At 30.7% G+C, this 17,722-nt stretch overlaps 4 protein-coding genes across 4 annotated transcripts; 3 read left to right on the plus strand and 1 right to left on the minus strand.

The window, feature by feature from the left end:
• The first annotated feature begins 1,596 nt into the window (after positions 1 to 1,596).
• LOC117236329 (transmembrane protein 18) lies at positions 1,597 to 3,515 on the plus strand. The gene is made up of 5 exons (XM_033499168.1): positions 1,597 to 1,904; positions 2,709 to 2,826; positions 2,899 to 2,953; positions 3,034 to 3,127; positions 3,218 to 3,515. The coding sequence occupies exons 1-5, from the start codon at positions 1,848 to 1,850 to the stop codon at positions 3,353 to 3,355; spliced, it is 462 nt and encodes a 153-aa protein (XP_033355059.1). The 5' UTR covers positions 1,597 to 1,847; the 3' UTR covers positions 3,356 to 3,515.
• Positions 3,516 to 4,454: 939 nt separating this feature from the next.
• On the plus strand, positions 4,455 to 6,443 carry LOC117236328 (mediator of RNA polymerase II transcription subunit 31). Its single transcript, XM_033499167.1, has 4 exons — positions 4,455 to 4,799; positions 5,216 to 5,305; positions 5,387 to 5,674; positions 6,213 to 6,443. The coding sequence occupies exons 1-4, from the start codon at positions 4,733 to 4,735 to the stop codon at positions 6,248 to 6,250; spliced, it is 483 nt and encodes a 160-aa protein (XP_033355058.1). The 5' UTR covers positions 4,455 to 4,732; the 3' UTR covers positions 6,251 to 6,443.
• A 125-nt stretch (positions 6,444 to 6,568) lies between these two features.
• On the minus strand, positions 6,569 to 11,807 carry LOC117236327 (solute carrier family 22 member 8-like). Its single transcript, XM_033499166.1, has 8 exons — positions 11,470 to 11,807; positions 10,331 to 10,672; positions 9,669 to 9,916; positions 9,292 to 9,578; positions 8,583 to 8,949; positions 8,200 to 8,441; positions 7,868 to 8,040; positions 6,569 to 7,629 (listed from the first exon to the last, which is right to left on the minus strand). Exons 1-8 carry the CDS (start codon positions 11,602 to 11,604, stop codon positions 7,321 to 7,323), a joined length of 2,103 nt encoding a protein of 700 aa, XP_033355057.1. The 5' UTR covers positions 11,605 to 11,807; the 3' UTR covers positions 6,569 to 7,320.
• Positions 11,808 to 15,545: 3,738 nt separating this feature from the next.
• Positions 15,546 to 17,019, plus strand: LOC117236344. The gene is made up of 2 exons (XM_033499190.1): positions 15,546 to 16,057; positions 16,474 to 17,019. Exons 1-2 carry the CDS (start codon positions 16,010 to 16,012, stop codon positions 16,705 to 16,707), a joined length of 282 nt encoding a protein of 93 aa, XP_033355081.1. The 5' UTR covers positions 15,546 to 16,009; the 3' UTR covers positions 16,708 to 17,019.
• The last annotated feature ends 703 nt before the right edge of the window (positions 17,020 to 17,722 follow it).

The raw sequence follows: 17,722 nt of genomic DNA on the forward strand, positions 1-17,722 counted from the left end.
CGGACAAATTGTAAATGTAAACAACTAAATAAAAAAAAAAATAATGGAAGAAGATATCGAATGGAAGAAAAGCGTACGTTACAGTTATATTACGTATTTTGACACACGTATTTATTTATTTATGGAGAACTGATAGCCATATAAATGCATTGCATGTACGTATTATATAGAAACATATATCCTAAACATCGTAGATAGTAATTCTTTAATTGCGTTAACAATAACATGAATTTACACGAGGTTCGTTGTTCAAAAAATAATTTCTTTATTTAGAGACCGTTTACCTTTTTACGTTTGCATTTACATTTACCAGGACTAATCGAAATCAACTTATCTTTGTTATTAATCTTAATTTAATTAAAAAATTTCCTAATCGCAGAAGTTTCTCCATTTTTTTCTGTTTTCGAAATCGACGCTCCGATTCTTTTACTTCTAGCTCAGACATAGAATAATCATATCAATACGAATCATAATCATTACGAATTACTGCATTGCATTATTCAGATTACGCAAGCATATCATCCATTCTAAATTCTACATGGAATTAACAGGCTCGAATAGATTTTACATATTTCATCCTTTTTTTTTCGTGTTTGTATATATTAACTTACCAATAAAAAGCGTGTAAGTAAGAAAATGCTTCTCATAAATAGAATTATATTGCAAAAAATTGTATTTCTATATTTTTCCTATAATATAGAATTTTTGAAAATACCTTTCTTGTATTTTAAAACGCCAGATTGACGTAGAGCGATTTTCAAATTTTCATTTCGAGTAAAAATTATAAATTATGTTCTTCGTTCTTGCAAAAATAAGTAGATGATCAAAGGGTTAAAGACTATATTAAACTTACCGCATTCACATTTACATATATACATATCTGCATTGCGCAGCACGTGACCAAATACGTGCGAAGAAACTTTTTTCTTCATAGTGTTTGGTAATGCAATCAAATCGATTGTTTACTTTAAAGTAAGCTGAGTATCACATTTTTATACCATTATCCAGAATTAATTTTGTCTTTTGACTACTTAAATTCATGTCTTTACCTACAAACAGAAAAAAAAATAATTACATTATTACAATATCAATTTTATTAAAGGAGTCGTAAGATCAAGCTTTCTATCAACTACTGAATTAATTTACATTTACCGATAAAATATCAAAGAAATCGATTGTTTCGTATGAAGGTAAAATTCGCTCACAAGACACTTTGTTTCCGAGGAAAATAAATTTGCGAATTTATTGTTAAAGTGAAGTCTTAGGTGGACAAATTTTATTCTACATTATCTTCACAGATAGAGTGACCTCCTGCCGATTATTTAATCCTGTCCGAGTCGGAATTAGCCATGCTCAAGTATACTTGATAAATTTCCGAACTCGATTTTCTCGAAAATTAAGCCGAAAATGAAAAAGAATTCATTCTATACATTTTTTTTATTTTTCCACGAGGAATCACGCTTTTACATGTTATTCGATCGGACCCGGTATGCACCGCAATGTCGATATCATATCGACAACGGCGAATGCTGTATTTAAATCTGCACCATGCTCATAGATAGCGCTGTATGCACATACGGTGAATTCTCTATGTACGTCTCAAACGTGTAACGTTGTTAAGTTCCATAAAGTCGTGTGTATGCGTCGAAACGAGAAAGACGAGAACAACGAAAGAGAAAGACGGGAAATCGTTCTTGCTACGACTCTACGATCGTTGTTTTTTCCGTGTGTTGCCGTGTTCGCGACATTTATCTACATTTACATTGTTCGTTATTTCCTTTGGCGTCCAAATCGACCAAAAGTAGGTTGTAGTAGGGCGCTGTGGCCCGAATTTTACTAACTACACCATGTCGGAGGATCAAGTCAAATCTCCGATCGACGGTATTCTTCCGTTTTTACAAAGCGTAAGTAACGAAAATTTTACTTTCATTTTTGCTACGTAAGTTCCGTTTTATTCGTCTACGATTGATGCCCCTTAATTTATTTTGTTCTCTGAACGTGTTCTAGTTTTTGAAAGGACGTTCCTTATTTCCCTTTCGTTCTCGATCACTTTCATTTTCAGTACCGCTGGCAAAAAAGTATCAATGTAAAAATACTGACACAAATGTCAACCATTTCGGTCGGTGATTTGATTATTATACCTGCATTTTTCAAGAATTTATTTCGTTATTCGGTCTCGTTTGTATGGCTTGACTTGGGTTTGCTCGCAATAGCAGCTATGAAATACAGAATAAATATTAACTATTGACCGATATTTTCGCCGAGAATTTATTTTTGGTGCATGCATCACAGTTTGCTTATTCGATGCACGGCTTACAAGCCGTTTTTCCGTCTCATTTCTAGATGCGGATAAATTATAGGCCCAGTTTTATATGTCAATCATCAAAGTGACATGTTCCCGCGTTCATTCGTTAAACGTGATTTGGCAGTATGTATAATACACACGAACAGCAGACTCACGTTATTTAATATATATGTACAATGCGACATTATATAAATATGTAATTATTGATATGTATGTTAAATCGTAACTGTGTAGAAAGTATTTTTGTCTTATTTTCTTAACAACTTGCTGGTATTTTGTATACCTGATTGTTATTAGATATTTTTGTTTCATTATATAACATATACCATTGTAAAGAGCATATAAACAAGCAATTTACATATTTGAATTAAATTATAATTCATTGAAGAATTGAATTAAACAGATTGAATGGCGGGATCCATGGCTTGCATTATTGTTAACTTTCCATATTGCTGTCACAATGACTGCATTAATGACAAGAAACCATGCCAATTTTCAAATTATGTTATTCCTTGCTCTGCGTAAGTATATTTCGTATTAAAAATAATTTATTTACTGTACATAGTTATCGCAATGAAGTGTTCATGTTGCAGTACTTTTGGTATATTTCTCTGAAAGCATCAATGAAGTTGCTGCGTCTAACTGGATGTAAGAATCTTTAAATTACTAAGAATTATCATATTATTTTGATAAGTATTTGAGATAATATATTTATTTGATTTTAATAGGTTGTTCTCAAGGCAACAATATTTTGATTCCAATGGGCTCTTTATATCTGTAGTGTTCTCTGTGCCTATCTTGATGAATTGCATGATTATGATTGTAAGTAAATAAAAATGTCCAGTACGTTTAAAAAAACCTATATATATTTTTTTTAATAGTATGTATTGTTTCCACGATTCTCATCTGTAGGCAAGCTGGCTTTATCAATCTAGTCAATTAATGACCAGTTTGAAGAGAGCACAATTGAGGCAACAAGCAAGGAACCGGGAAATGGAAGATGAATCTGTGAACACAAATGGGACTGTTGTAAGAGAAAAGCAAGAATAACGTTCTAGTCCAATAATAAGGATGGAAAACACGAAGTATAAAAATGTAAATTACATACTATGAAACAAGCATTGGCTTGTTTTTACCTCAAATAGCGTAGTATATAACAGCATTGTAAAATTTGGCGAATATTCAACATAGCATTTTTTTTAAAACGTTACTGCCGACAGAATAATTACTGTCATTCATATTGAAATTGACTAGCTCCGCTGTCGGTTGGTTGTCCTTCCAATATTATGTTGTGTATATATAATGATTAGGATGTGAATTCAGAAGCTTGCAAATAATTTATTTATTCAAAATCAACGATGTGCTAAATTGCGGCATGGCACGCAATTTGAAAATTACAAGATATTATATAATTCTCAAGAGAATACTGTTATCTTATATTAAGGTACATTCCAACGGTTCTCTACTTTTATTTTAACGTTGAAATATTCATTATGGATCAGTGTTCTTAAAACATTACCGGTGTACTTACTATTGTAACACATATTGCTTATTGCGAAAACTGATAAAAAAAAGGCATAATTACGTAATAATGGCTCTAGATATATGTGTAAGTATGTATGTATGTGTGAATGAATATAATTTTCTCAGAACCGAAGTCTTGAAAGATGTAACGAATATATTATATTTACAGTTAAGAATTTCTTGCGTTGTACATTTGTGTAAATGAACAATTTCTTGTCGTTGCAATATTTAACGCGTGATTAAATTTAAGTAATAAAGTATTTCTTCTTAATATTGCGTATTTCTCTTTTTTTGTATCAATTTTCTATCAATAATGTCATTATTTGCTTTCAAACTTAATTCTAATATACCCAAATATTATCGTAGGAGCAATAATAAGATGTAGCATAGATTTAACACGTAGTAATTTTTTAAATCAAAAACCAAACCGAGGATTTCTTGTCATTTCCTGTATTACCGACTCATTACAAGATTATGATACCAGATAAAGTTAGAGATGATTAGGCAGATCGCCGGTGCTTATGGGCAAAATTGTGCACAAAACGCGCCGGAGAAAGAAACGTGTGTATAGTTCGTCCATCTGATCGCTAGAGGCAGTATTTCATGGACCGTATATTTGGCTGAATTTCGCGCATAAGTATCAGCCATCTTCCCACTGGTCTCTTTTACAACACGGTCGTGGTTACAACTTACAATACAATACGACTCACCTATTTTGAAATAAGCTCCGATATGTATACGAAAATCTTAAGAACCGTAAAGAATTGTAAAAAAACTGCTCCGGAAATCTGTACAAACGTTTCAAAGAAATTTAACTATACGTCGTTTTCTCTATCATAAAGAAATTAGTGTTTCCATAACCAGTGTGGTTGAAAATAATCGACAGTTACGAATTAATGTACTATGAACCGTTTGGATGATCCTCCGGGTCTCATGAAAGGCAGAAAACCATCTTTCATTGGAATGAACGGTATTTTTCATTACGTTCTTACCATTCTTAAAATTAATAAAGTTTTTCCTTCTCAAAAACACTTATCGTATTATTATTTTTCCTTCTTTCTATTAATGCATGTATTATAATTGTAGAATGAATGACATTCTATTAAGCCAAGTTTTATTTTATTAAGTTATTAAATTGGAAGAGAAAATTTCTTTCATATTTATATACTTTAAAATTAAATTTTTGGAGATATAATAGTCGTAATTTACTTGTTCTTTAATAATTTTTAGGTTAGATTACTATACATAAAGTTTAGTTATTAAATCGTAATTTAGTCTGAATTTTAATTTAAGTGTTAGTTTATGCTGAAATTAAACGTAGATAATTTATTATATATTAGGTGTAGAGTACAATACTTTTTACTAAATGCATAATTTGTTTTTCAGGAGGCCCAGAAACAGACGATCAACAACGCTTAAGATTTCAAGTTGAATTAGAGTTTGTTCAGTGTCTTGCAAATCCAAATTACTTAAATTGTACTTTGGACAATGAGCAGTATATTTGTTGTAATAACCAATGTGATCGTGATGATAATACTAATAATTATTATTTTTCAGTTTTAGCACAACGTGGATATTTTAAGGATGCAACATTTATAAATTACCTTAAATATCTGTTATACTGGAAGGAACCAGAATATGCAAAGTATTTGAAATATCCTATGTGTTTGTATTTCTTAGATTTATTACAATATGAGCACTTTAGAAGAGAAGTAGTAAACTCTCAATGTACAAAGTTTATAGATGATCAGCAAATTTTATTATGGCAACATTATACCAGACGTAGAACAAGACTGTTACAGACTGCAGCAGAGCAAACACAACATGCAAATCCTCAGAATAATGGTATTGTACAACCTAAAGTTCCTTGAGTAATATATGAGAAACTCACTATTAAATGGGTCCATGAGAACTACAATATTAAAATAGCGTTATATAATGTTGTCCACAACTGTAGTTCCTTATCAGAATTGTTTTAGTTATGTTTTTTGGCTGTGATAAGTCATAAATAAAGTACTTTTCTATGTTCTCAATATATCTGTGATTACACTTCTCCCTCTTTCCTACTATCTGTTGCTATATCATTTATTCATATATCATTTATTACGAAACTTAAAAATATTTAATACTATACTTAAAATAATAGGTGTGGAAATAAATTCTATCCAACAATAAAACTTCCATTTTGCATAAAAATCTGAAAGAATTTATTCATGCACCTAATAATTATAAAAAGACATTTTTATAAATAAAGAAACAATCTCTCTTAAATAAACGAAGAACATTATAATAATTCCAATAATAATAAGTATCGAGTTTAGAGAAGTATAATATTGTAAACATTCTGTGAAAACAAACTGAAATAAAGGCCCTCCACTTGTAGAATCTGATTTTGGACGAACGATGCTGAAACATGAATAGCTGTTCATAAATGTTTATGACTCTTTATGCTTCAAGACTGGAAAAAAAGGGAAATTATCGAAGACAAGGATAGAAGATGCGAATTTTAATGATTTTAGTAAGTCCATTCTCTGTATTCATTTATAGAATTTAATTCATCTTGAAACATTGTACATCTTTTACATAAAGCTTTGTATAAATAAAACTTTTTTTTACTAAAAGATGACAATAAAAGAATATATTTACGACAGAGTACTGTAAAGTATGTATATATCTGTATGTTTCAATAATTATTATGTAAAACTAATCTATCTTTACAATACTCAATTCTTATATTGAAGTTATTACAAGTAAATGCAAACTTTGGCACCTATTAGACATATAGATATATACAATTATTAATATAATATTGATATCTAATTAATAAAGAGAGAGAGAGAGGAAGTTTGATATTACTTCCATAAAATTTTTCAAAATTAGTTTCATAATTGTATATACAAATATATTTATTTAATATACGAATTGTAATATATCTAAAAGAGCTAATAAACTATTACGCTCCGTTATTTCAGCCTCTAAACTGCAAATATTCAGAAATTTATATCACTCACAATTCATTGTCTTAACTTTTAAGCATTATATAAATTTACTTTATGGTAGGCAGTGACAACTGATTGTATTGTAATTTTTCTAAAATTCTAAATACTGAACTTAACATATAATAAATATTTGTCAATATAAACTATTAGAAAATTCTAATATACGTGAAGAATATAATACACAATGATACATGTTTATGAAAACAGCTATAAATTTATAAAAAATATTATATTATTTTTCACCCTTGCAATTTAAATTCATATATAAAATATTTTCTAATTATAAATTAAATCATTATTTTAAATCCTTAATTACACGTAATCCAACTCAATAAAAGATATCATTAACAATAAATCTTTGCGATAAATAATACAAAATAATCACATTTTGCAACGGAACGTCAATAATCATTATGATCGTCAAACTGTCGGTTATAATTCATCGATATAAAAATGTGGCATTAATTTCTTCTATATAAAACTTTAAAAATTTCATTCAGAATTTTTATTTTCCGAGAAATTCACTAATATACCATTTCCTGCGTCCACCCAATCTTCAGAGAATAATTTTGCTCTAAGTATCTCCCGTTCTGAAGCATCTTCAGTAGTAGATGCATCTTCATTATTTAAATTCTCATTATTCTTCTTTTCTCTCCTTTTTACAGTCAACAATTCGGAATCTTCTATCGCATCAGGTAAAACTTGACTTAAAGTTTCTGGTAAAATTAAAGCAACTACTCCAGATCCTAAGCAGAGCATTCCAATTATTATTAATGGAATGGTTATTGGAAAATGCTCTCCCTAAAAAGGAAAATTGTATTCGTTGTTTTATGCCATGTGAATTTATATTTTTTTAAATATAACTTTTTATTTAGCTTAACATTTTATTTAATTTTTTAAATAATTTATTTCACATACTCGTGTTGAAGTAGAATATTTTAGAGAGGAAGTAAAAATTCGTATTGCATTGAATTTAATTTAATAGTAGTGATTTTATACGTTCCATTTTAATTCTAAAAACACAGTATGCAAATCTTACCGATAGTATGTGTGGCGTGCACAAACTGCCAATTTTCGCGAAAACGGTGCACAAGCCTAAGCAGGTTCCTCGCACAACAGTTGGAAATATCTCAATCGTATACAAATATGTTATGGAAACGGTACTCATCACTGCTACTCTTCCGAGCAAGGACATAATGGTCTTCATGAGATCTACAAAGATGATATACGAAATTAGTAAGAATCTACAAAGTAGGTACTTATATCGAAAATTAATCAATTTTTTCAATGTATAGTGTCTACGCTTTATATGTTACAGAAATTTTAATATACGTATTTTAATACGAAATATTTCTCGTTACAATCACGTACTGGATGTAATGGTGGAATTTGAAAAAATAATTATAGCTGCAAAAAAGATGCAAATTGCACCAGTAATTGATTGATACGCTGACATCGGTAGTCGTCTGCCATATCTAGACAATATGAAGTAGAGAAACACGTAAGATGCAATTTCTAACGCTCCTCCTAGCGCAAAAGTGACGTGTCTATTGATCGCCCAAAGATTCGGCTCGAGCGTCATGAAGACATAACACGCTATAGAAGACGTGAACCTAAGACAGATAATATGAATTACAAGTTTAAAAAACTGTAGTATTTATAAGAACAAATTCGCATAAATATTCACAGTCTAATTATATGAATTTATATTAAGAATATAATTTTGAAGTGGTCAAATTTTGAAAAATTTTTACCATTGATAAATGATCACAATGCCATATTTTTTTAACAACGTGGATTTAAATAGTTCTAACAATTCTTCTTTCGTTTGCGCGTTACTAGATTTTTCTTTGACTTTGCTAAATTTCTTCTCGTCATCCTTATTTGACATTTCTTTTTTCGCTGGGGTACGTAGCTCTACGATGTCGTAAGTATTTTTCATGGAAAGTCGTTGATTACCAGCAGACTGTGATATCGATTTCGACTTCCGATGGCTCTTCGACTTCGATGGACCATTCCTCTTATTTGTTTCTCCATTCTCACATTGTGCAGAGTCCGGTTCCGATTCCGTTTTAGGCAGCTTACTTTCCAAGTATTCAGATATTTCTCTCAAACTCGTTTCTAAAAAGTGTATATACGTATTAATATAATGTACATTTTTAATAATAACGATTCATATTTCCTTCATCAAAACGATATTGGTTCCAATCTAGCGAATATTTCCAATATAAATTTTTTATCATACTTGAAATTATAAAAGGAGACTTATATTAATACCATATTATATTATTGAGTGGTAACATAAATTCACCCTGTTTTTATATTTATTATATAAATGGAGAAAATGGGCAGAATATGTTACAACCCAATATATTACATTGTACTATCATACATTATACCTTGTATAACATAACATGCTAAGAAAACAATAGATAGAATTTTTCAACAATTTTTGTCTTTTACTTTGAACTTTTTGTTGAGCCGCATCCGTGTTGCTATTTAGTAAATTCGCAGCTTCTTCTTTCACTTCGCTATCGGTTTTCGATTTCTTTAGGTCTGCACACGAAACACGTGACTTTCGTTCCGGTTTAACCGGCGTCGCGTTCTCGGAAATGTTTGTCTCCGTTTTAACATTTTCCCTTCGCGATCTAGTGCAACAGACATTGTATTTCGTGATGCGTTCCACTGCCATATCTGCTTCCGTGATTTTACCCTTTGCTAGTAGCCACCTTGGTGATTCTGGTATTATCCTGAAAGCAATATCTATTATAGTTTCCCAAAAGATGTATTTCAATACTAAAATCTTATTTTTCATTCTATTAAAAACAATAATAATCTACCAAATGTAGAGCACAGTTATAGCAGTGGGAACTGAGACAGCTAATTGTAAAATTCTCCAATCGGGTATAACGTAACTAAGTGCGGCTAAGAGCATCAAACCAATAGCCCACGCAATTTGCATAACTAATGCAACGAAAGTCCGTGCTTTCACAGGAAACAGTTCCAAAGAAAGGATGTACGTCGAATTTTGTAGGCCCTGAACAAAAACTCCTTGTAGTCCTCGAAGAGCCAGAAACGTGGGATAATTCTGAAATGGACACTTTATTCAGCAAGAAAAAGGAAATTGTTCTCGTCAAGTTGGTATCCAACGACTGTTTATTTCTTTCTCGTTTTACTTTCCATATCGAACAAAAGATTTAATTAACACAATACATTTATTTGATTCATTATTCCACTTATATGCATTCAAATAGATTTTTAATGTAAATTAAGAGCGAAATAACGTATCAGTTTCCTTTTTTTATTTTAATACAGTTAATTTTTATCTTCTGTTATCATTTTCAATAAATTATAAAATTTGATAGAATATCTAAAAAAGAAATTTTGATAAAATCTCCAATTTAGTTCATTTTTGACATAAATTAAGAATTAAGTTAAAATTTACTTGTTCGTTTTCTTCATAATTTTGAATTATTTTGTTTAAATTGAAAAATGTCTATACCTGCACAACATATAGCGCGACAGCCATCGTGCCCTGAGTATAAAGGCAAATCGCTTGAACCGGAAGTCTTCCTATTCGATCTGCTAAAAGTCCAGCGATACAAGCGCCCATTAAAACCCCGACGTAATAAACTGTCGGTCCAAGAAACGTCAAATACCGTTTCTCACAAACTAAACTCCATTCTGTTACTACGCTATTTTCTCCGAATTCAGTTGCAAATTGATACTTGCTGAAGCACAAGTCTGTACTCGAAGATTCCTTAAGACCGGAAGTCTCGTTAACTGCAACAGTCACGTTGCCAAGCTCTTGGCAACCATATATTCGTTTCGTTCCATTCTTTGGCTGTAATATGCAAATGAATCGTTTTGTAAAATTTTAACTAAGTAGCTGATGCTAACTAAATAATTCAATATTTGTTCGACACTGTGTTAGACATTAAAACATTGAGAAATGAAAATTAGAGAAACTTCTGTTTAGTAATTTCGTTTACATAACACTGCGAAAATAATGATTAATTACATAAGTACATATAATATCATATGCAGGACGATAAAAAATAGTCAAATTTCTATTTACATAAATTAGTTTCTTACATAAACAACAATAAGAAAACTAATAATAAGAGTAATTAATTATATAATTAATTATGTAAATTTATGAATTAATTTTGCGTTTTTGAGTAAGTTAATGAATAATTTGAAATTCAAAAGGAGCCTCAAACTTCGCAGAAGACAAAAGTTAGCGAATTATTCGAATTAATAATTCATGACATTTCTCAAGATGTATGTTCCTCATTCACCAGTTGAACACTCAATATCTTACTGTTTTATTTGGAATAATTTATATACGCGAGAGAATGATAGAGAGTAGTTATGCAGAAATATTATTCAAAACTTTGTAAACTAAAGCAGAACACATACGTAAATAATAGTAAATGTCAAACATTTCTGTGATTGTAAATAAATGAGTCACTTGAATTTAGGTCAAAAGAGTGTTAGAAAGAATGAATTATAACAATCACTATTATAATACATATGTACCTGCCATATAATTGATCAAATTAATAAGCTATGAAACGTATATAAGATATAATTAATGAAAAAAGAAATACCTAGATAAGTGAGACAAAAGAAACTTACCTGACAATAAAATTTAGGCGTATAATTGTGAAACACCGGGAGCGCGTGGCTCATTGCAACGATGACATAATTGATGCCAAGTAACAGCACGATGACTACTTGAAAGCATCCAACCTTTACTTCCTCCGCATTCATTTCTTCAAACAATCCTTTACCAATTCTGTATTTCACAGGATATAAATCACGAGAGATGATAATCACAGAACAAAATTGAATAATAATAGTGTCTTAATAAATTCACAATTTATCATACAATTCACAAATGAACAATGATAGTCCAACCAAGTGAAGAAATCAATACTGAAATTCCTATTACACGAAGAACGATCCACTTCTCCATTTGTAACGCGAAAATACGAAATGAAATGAAAAAGAGAGTAAAGAAGAGAAAGATATGTGTAAGAATGAGATTTTACAGAGTTAAAAGAAGTTTGATAAACGCATGTCGCTGTGAGAAGTGACAAAATGGAAATTCGTGGCAACAAGTGAAACTTGTCGCGGAGCCCGAACAAAGTGTCATCGGTGAGGGTAAAGCACGCACTAACAGAGACGGGGTCCTCTCTCTCGAAGGATAGCGAGGAACCGATTCCTAGCGCTGAATCAGAGAAGGACAGAAACCCGTGCTATTGTTTTACGCTTGGCGACACGTATCCCATTAACGCACGCACGTCACGAGAAAACGATCTTCTGTCAATAATAATCGATTTTTAAATTGACGTAATATGAATTTTGTATTTCTGGGAAACACGGTGACGTGGCCGCTACTTCCGGAGTCTGAATGGGATGCAAGAAGAATCATAAGAGTCTGTGAAGATAAGGAAATATGTTTCTTTTCGTATACGTATATATGATTGGCTGAAAATCCGAATGGTGTAAGTTAGATCATTGATTTTTTATGTAAAATAGTTTTCTGCGTTTATTAGCATAAGAAATTCATCATGTTTGTATAAAACATAATGCCTAAATATGTGAATGTACATTCGTAATTTGCATGAATTATCTTAATTCTACATAAATATCCGTTTACTATAATAATCGTATTACTCGATTAAATATCATTCATATAATTTGTACTGTAATCTTCTATCATTTAATTCATATAATCATTCACAATCTTAACTTTATAATAAACATCGTATTATTCGATTAAAAGTCGATTAAAATTGCAGCATTCGTAAAAGAAGAATCGTATTATTCATACAAAAGAGATACAACATTTTCAAGAGAATGTGTAAAACAGCATCAAGAAATGTAAAACACATAGTATTTACATGTCGTCCAATTGACACGCGCAAATTCAAATGCATAAACTGAAATAATAGGCTGACTGGGTCTATGAACTGTTAACGCGCGTTTACTTCATTCTATGTTCACCTGTATAGGTTGCAACAGAAAGTCTCGTTGATAGGTATTGATCGTTTCATTTTATTCTATCGTTTTTCTCAGCAAAAATCTTCCTTACGGTTGAATGCACGCAGCATTTCAACCACCGATTTACTATTTGCTTTTCTTACATAATTTATTATCCACTTTGTAGTCCCTGCCCTGATTAATTATGTCTTAATTTACTGTTAATAAGATTTAAAACAAAATTAACAAGTTAGAAGCAACAAGTTCTAAACTTCTTCCTTATGATTTTATAATTTTTCACTAAATAGGATAATCAGATGACTTGTAATTTGTAATACTTGTAAAACTATTAATATCAGTTTGATTGTGCAAAAAGACCTTGATCAAGCCCTTATTTAAATTCAAAATCAAACGAAACGTCAAAATTCGATTTCAGAAAGTTCCAAATAAAAGAAAATTAAAATTCCAAGCAAAAAGATACGTTCTTAGGTTATGTTTCCATGCAAATACATTTAACAACGTGCCCTGACAATAAAATATAAAACCCTAGGAAGATCTTAAAAGACCAGCAATCTCCGGCTTGATCAGAACGAAATTAGTATCGCGTCATAAATAAATGCACAAACAGTTGAGAAGGCATAAAAACCTATCCGGTGTCGTCTTCTTACCATGCCATACTTAGGACACGGTTATCTTGATGGAGGGGTACCAATCATCATAGTCCATGCGACGGTGTTTCCTTCGTTTCTGGAACTGTTTCTGTATGCGAAGAACATCACGTCCGGTCCCGAGCGCATCCTGCCTTTCATTACAAGCTCCCCGTGTTCGCCCAATCGCCGATTCCAAAGGAAACCCCAGCTGAATCCTCCTGCTGGCTGTCCTTCGTCTTTCACCGCAAATCGAACCTTGTCATTAGCATCGTCGTCGAGGTGATCGTACCTCGGCCATTGTCACAGCCGCTACTTCTGAACGACTTTCATTTCCATTCAATCGTTTTAAACCAATCGATTCTCCACTATGTTGGTGATCATCTATTTCTGTCTATTGATACATGCTTGATGGTTCCAGAGGATGCATTAACTTGAGATGGAAGAAGTACTGGATAGATAAAAGTGAAAGTAGGAAAGTTTTATATTTTTTATATTCACGCTGCTGATTCATCTTTCACCATTGAATTATTATTATTGTATAGAGATATTTTATAAGTCACAAGTTACAAGTTACTAGTGCTAATAAACCATTATTATTATTATTTCCATTATTTTACAAATTTTAAATATCGATAAATTTATCGATATTTGATGTATAAACCCGTAGTAAAAATTTTCAAAAAATAATCTGTTAACATTCATTAACTCTATTCTTTGTCCGACAAACCTACATGGTAGACAGGTAAGACTCATTATGACGACAAATGATTGAAGAACAATTTAACGATCGCAAACGATTGAATGGTAATGAAACCACCATTCTAAGCACAATCAATAATGGTATAGTGACGACAGTGAACCATAAAATTGACCACGCTTACAGATATCGATCGAATGAATATAAAAAGTTATAAATAATTTTATGGTCTGTCACGTATATTTACATTTTAGTTCATACATCATTTTTTCATATATAATTTTTTATGATATATTATAAATCTATACTGATCATATGAAAATTACAAGAAAAAACAATTTTACAATTTATTACGTTATCAATTAATTCTATATTAACAAAATTGTCTTTATATTTGGTTTTAGAGGTAAGCGTGTATTTTTTCATTCTTTTCAAAATTTTCAAGATATTGCTCATCATAATGTTACAATATCGAAGATTGTAAAATATTGCTTGCTTAGTAATATCTTTATATCTTTGATTTCCGTAAAATCATAAACATGTACTTATCATGCTTTTCTCTTGTGATTTCTATACATAAATATATATTAATATGTATATATATGTATGTACATAAATATATATGGAATATTTAATAGTTCATTATTAAAAATTAAAACACTTTTTACGTTAGACAACAGTAATAGAAAAGCAACAATTCGTGTCAGCAATAATACCCATACTTCAGGCCAAATTCTTGAATCGTTTTTAATATGTAATATCCTCACGTTCAGTTCAATTCTTGGCATCAAACGAAGCATAAATACACATTTTAGATTATAGGTCTTACAATGTGTAAATGGTTAGTCTGTGTTCATTTCACCCAAAAACCGTTTTTCATTAATGTATGACGTTTTTGGTATTCTTCGTATTAATTTCCTTATTCTTATTAGTTATATTACATTCAATATAACAATTCGTTTTTTAGATGGTAATTTAACAAGAGTTACTAAGAAAATTATTACAAATATTTTCTTCCCTATATTAATGTCAAATATCAATGAAATTTGAAATTTATAAAACGACTATCGTTTCCTAACAGCTACATATATACTAGCCTTTAGAACAATATGTAAAATGCATACTTTGACAGACTAAGAGAATGCTCATACAATAGCTCCAAGAAGTATTTGCACACCACCATATTTGTTACAGTATTTACATACTATTACTTAGATCGAAATATATTAAATGTCGTATCATGTACTTTAGAATCTGATAAAAAGATCATTCACGCACCTTGCTGCCTGCCATTTAGTGATTTCACTATCCTAGTTATTAGTTTTTATGAAAGTGCAAATACTTTTTGTTCCCACTGTACATATTCATAAATACTTACATATGTATATCTTTTCTTTCACGCGCTCAATTCGAATAGATCCTCTAACAGCCGTAGCCGTGACTATACACACAGTGGGCCAGTGGCCGAGCACGTATCGCGTAACCTGAAGAGATGGCCTGGATGCCTTTTTTCGTCGTGTACCGTTAGCGTAGAATAACTTCTGCGATCATGCCACTTATTTTACTTTGTCCCCATCGTTCACCTGTTCGATTGTATGTTACGACCTGTGCTCTATTAGCATCAAGGTTTAACGAGAATAGGAACCGAACGAGTTTCTCCCGCGGAAACGTTGTTCAGTCCAGTTCTCGTTGCTCACTCTGCGTGGTCAGTTGAAACGATCCCATCGATACTTACAAACGAATCGGCGGGAAACGAAACATAAAATACAAAGAAAACACATCAACGATCGTTAAGGCATTCACTGATATTCGCAGGAAGTGATTAATACATCGGAAGTGCAAGATGAGAGTTACGCTCGCCTTAGCTGTAATCCTCATTGTTTGTATCAGCGTAAGTAATCCCTGAATATACTTAATCTTCATATTCGATAAATTAATTGTGACATCAGAATGTACGTTCCCGCTATTTGTTAGTCATCGATCACGGGAAAACGTGATCGGACATTTTTATTTGGTTAAAGATTTATTTAATCACTTTAAAATTATTAAATGTGTAAACAAAAAATATAAATCCCAGAAGCAATCAAAATTATAATTTTGTATAATCATAAGAATTTATTTCTTGTTCTATACATTTGTAATTCCAATTAAATGTTTATTAGTAGCATCTAATAAAAATTCAGATATCTTACATTAGTGTACAATTTTACGTAAAAAGTATAGATATTTTTTCAAGAAATTATAATTTAATATAATGATTCTTTCCTTTACGAGTTCGTAATAATTTCTCTCTGTAATGCTCGACAGATTCAATGCGTCGAGAGCAAAGTAAAGAAGACAACACAGTTGTCTCTACAAAGCAAAGAAACGAACGTAGTGAACTTCATGAGATTACTCGTGATGAGACTTGTGTTTGGAGTTGCATCGGCGATGGGTCTCGGTGAAAATTTGTCCGGTGTGCTCGGAGGGATTTTCGTACCTCCTGGAGCAGATGATTACAGTGACTATGCCGATGATGATTTCATATCAGATTTGTTTTAATAATAGTGCACGTTAAAGAGCAATTCGAACATACAATTGTGAACATCAATCGGTTCGAATTATGATCTTGCATTTGATTCTGTTTCGTCCTAAAATTGCTGCACAAAGTCTCAACCAAAGTGTATGTATATACTTGCGTTTTTATACCGTTATTCGTCATATTTTCCGTATACAACACTTGAAATATGCAATAACCGAAGATGCATCATTAGCGGTCTCTACTATCACCTTCTGTTTTATTATTGGTAATGAAAATACTTCTGATTCGAACAACTTAATATTTTTATGTGCAGAAATAAAGATATATTGTTTATTCATATCTTCAAATAATTACACTTGACTATCTTTAGAACATTTAGTTAAAGTGAATTAGAAATTTTGGTTAATTTATTCTAAATTTAAAATTAATTCAACATTTCTCTTAATATTTTTACTAACTGAATCTATGACTAAATCTATTGTATCACACTTCTTATGACAAACAGTAATTATTTTATTATTATTTGTAAATAATATTATATTATTTATATTTATTATTTATTTATCAGCATAATTATGAAAAAATGAAACCTTGCGTAAAAAGGCGTCTTATATTAAATATGTAATTTAAACTGCTCTTTGTACATATTAAGGTTTTAGTGAAAAGACAAATCGCTACTTTTATTTGTTTTCTAATATTACAAAATTATGTACCTAAAAATTGTTTAATTTAAAAATAAATTGAAAATTATGTTCTTAGATAATTATGTAGATGAACATTTGTGTTTCTTGTAAGATTTAAAAACAAAATAGATTATCAAAAACAAAATATACATATACATTTTATAAATTATTTATTTATAGAAAGGTATAATCATTTGTTAGCTTAAATATATGTACATATATTTTTGTACTAAAGTATTTTTCGTAATATAAGTTTATACATAAGTTGGCAAAGTAATTACGTGTATGTATCATAATAATTTTGAAATTTTTATTCATAATAAATCACCATATAATATTCGATAAATATATA

The sequence above is a fragment of the Bombus vosnesenskii genome, unplaced genomic scaffold, assembly GCF_011952255.1.
Source record: "Bombus vosnesenskii isolate JDL3184/JDL3185 unplaced genomic scaffold, Bvos_JDL3184-5_v1.1 scf7180000013348, whole genome shotgun sequence".
Classification (NCBI taxonomy): Eukaryota; Metazoa; Arthropoda; class Insecta; order Hymenoptera; family Apidae; genus Bombus; species Bombus vosnesenskii.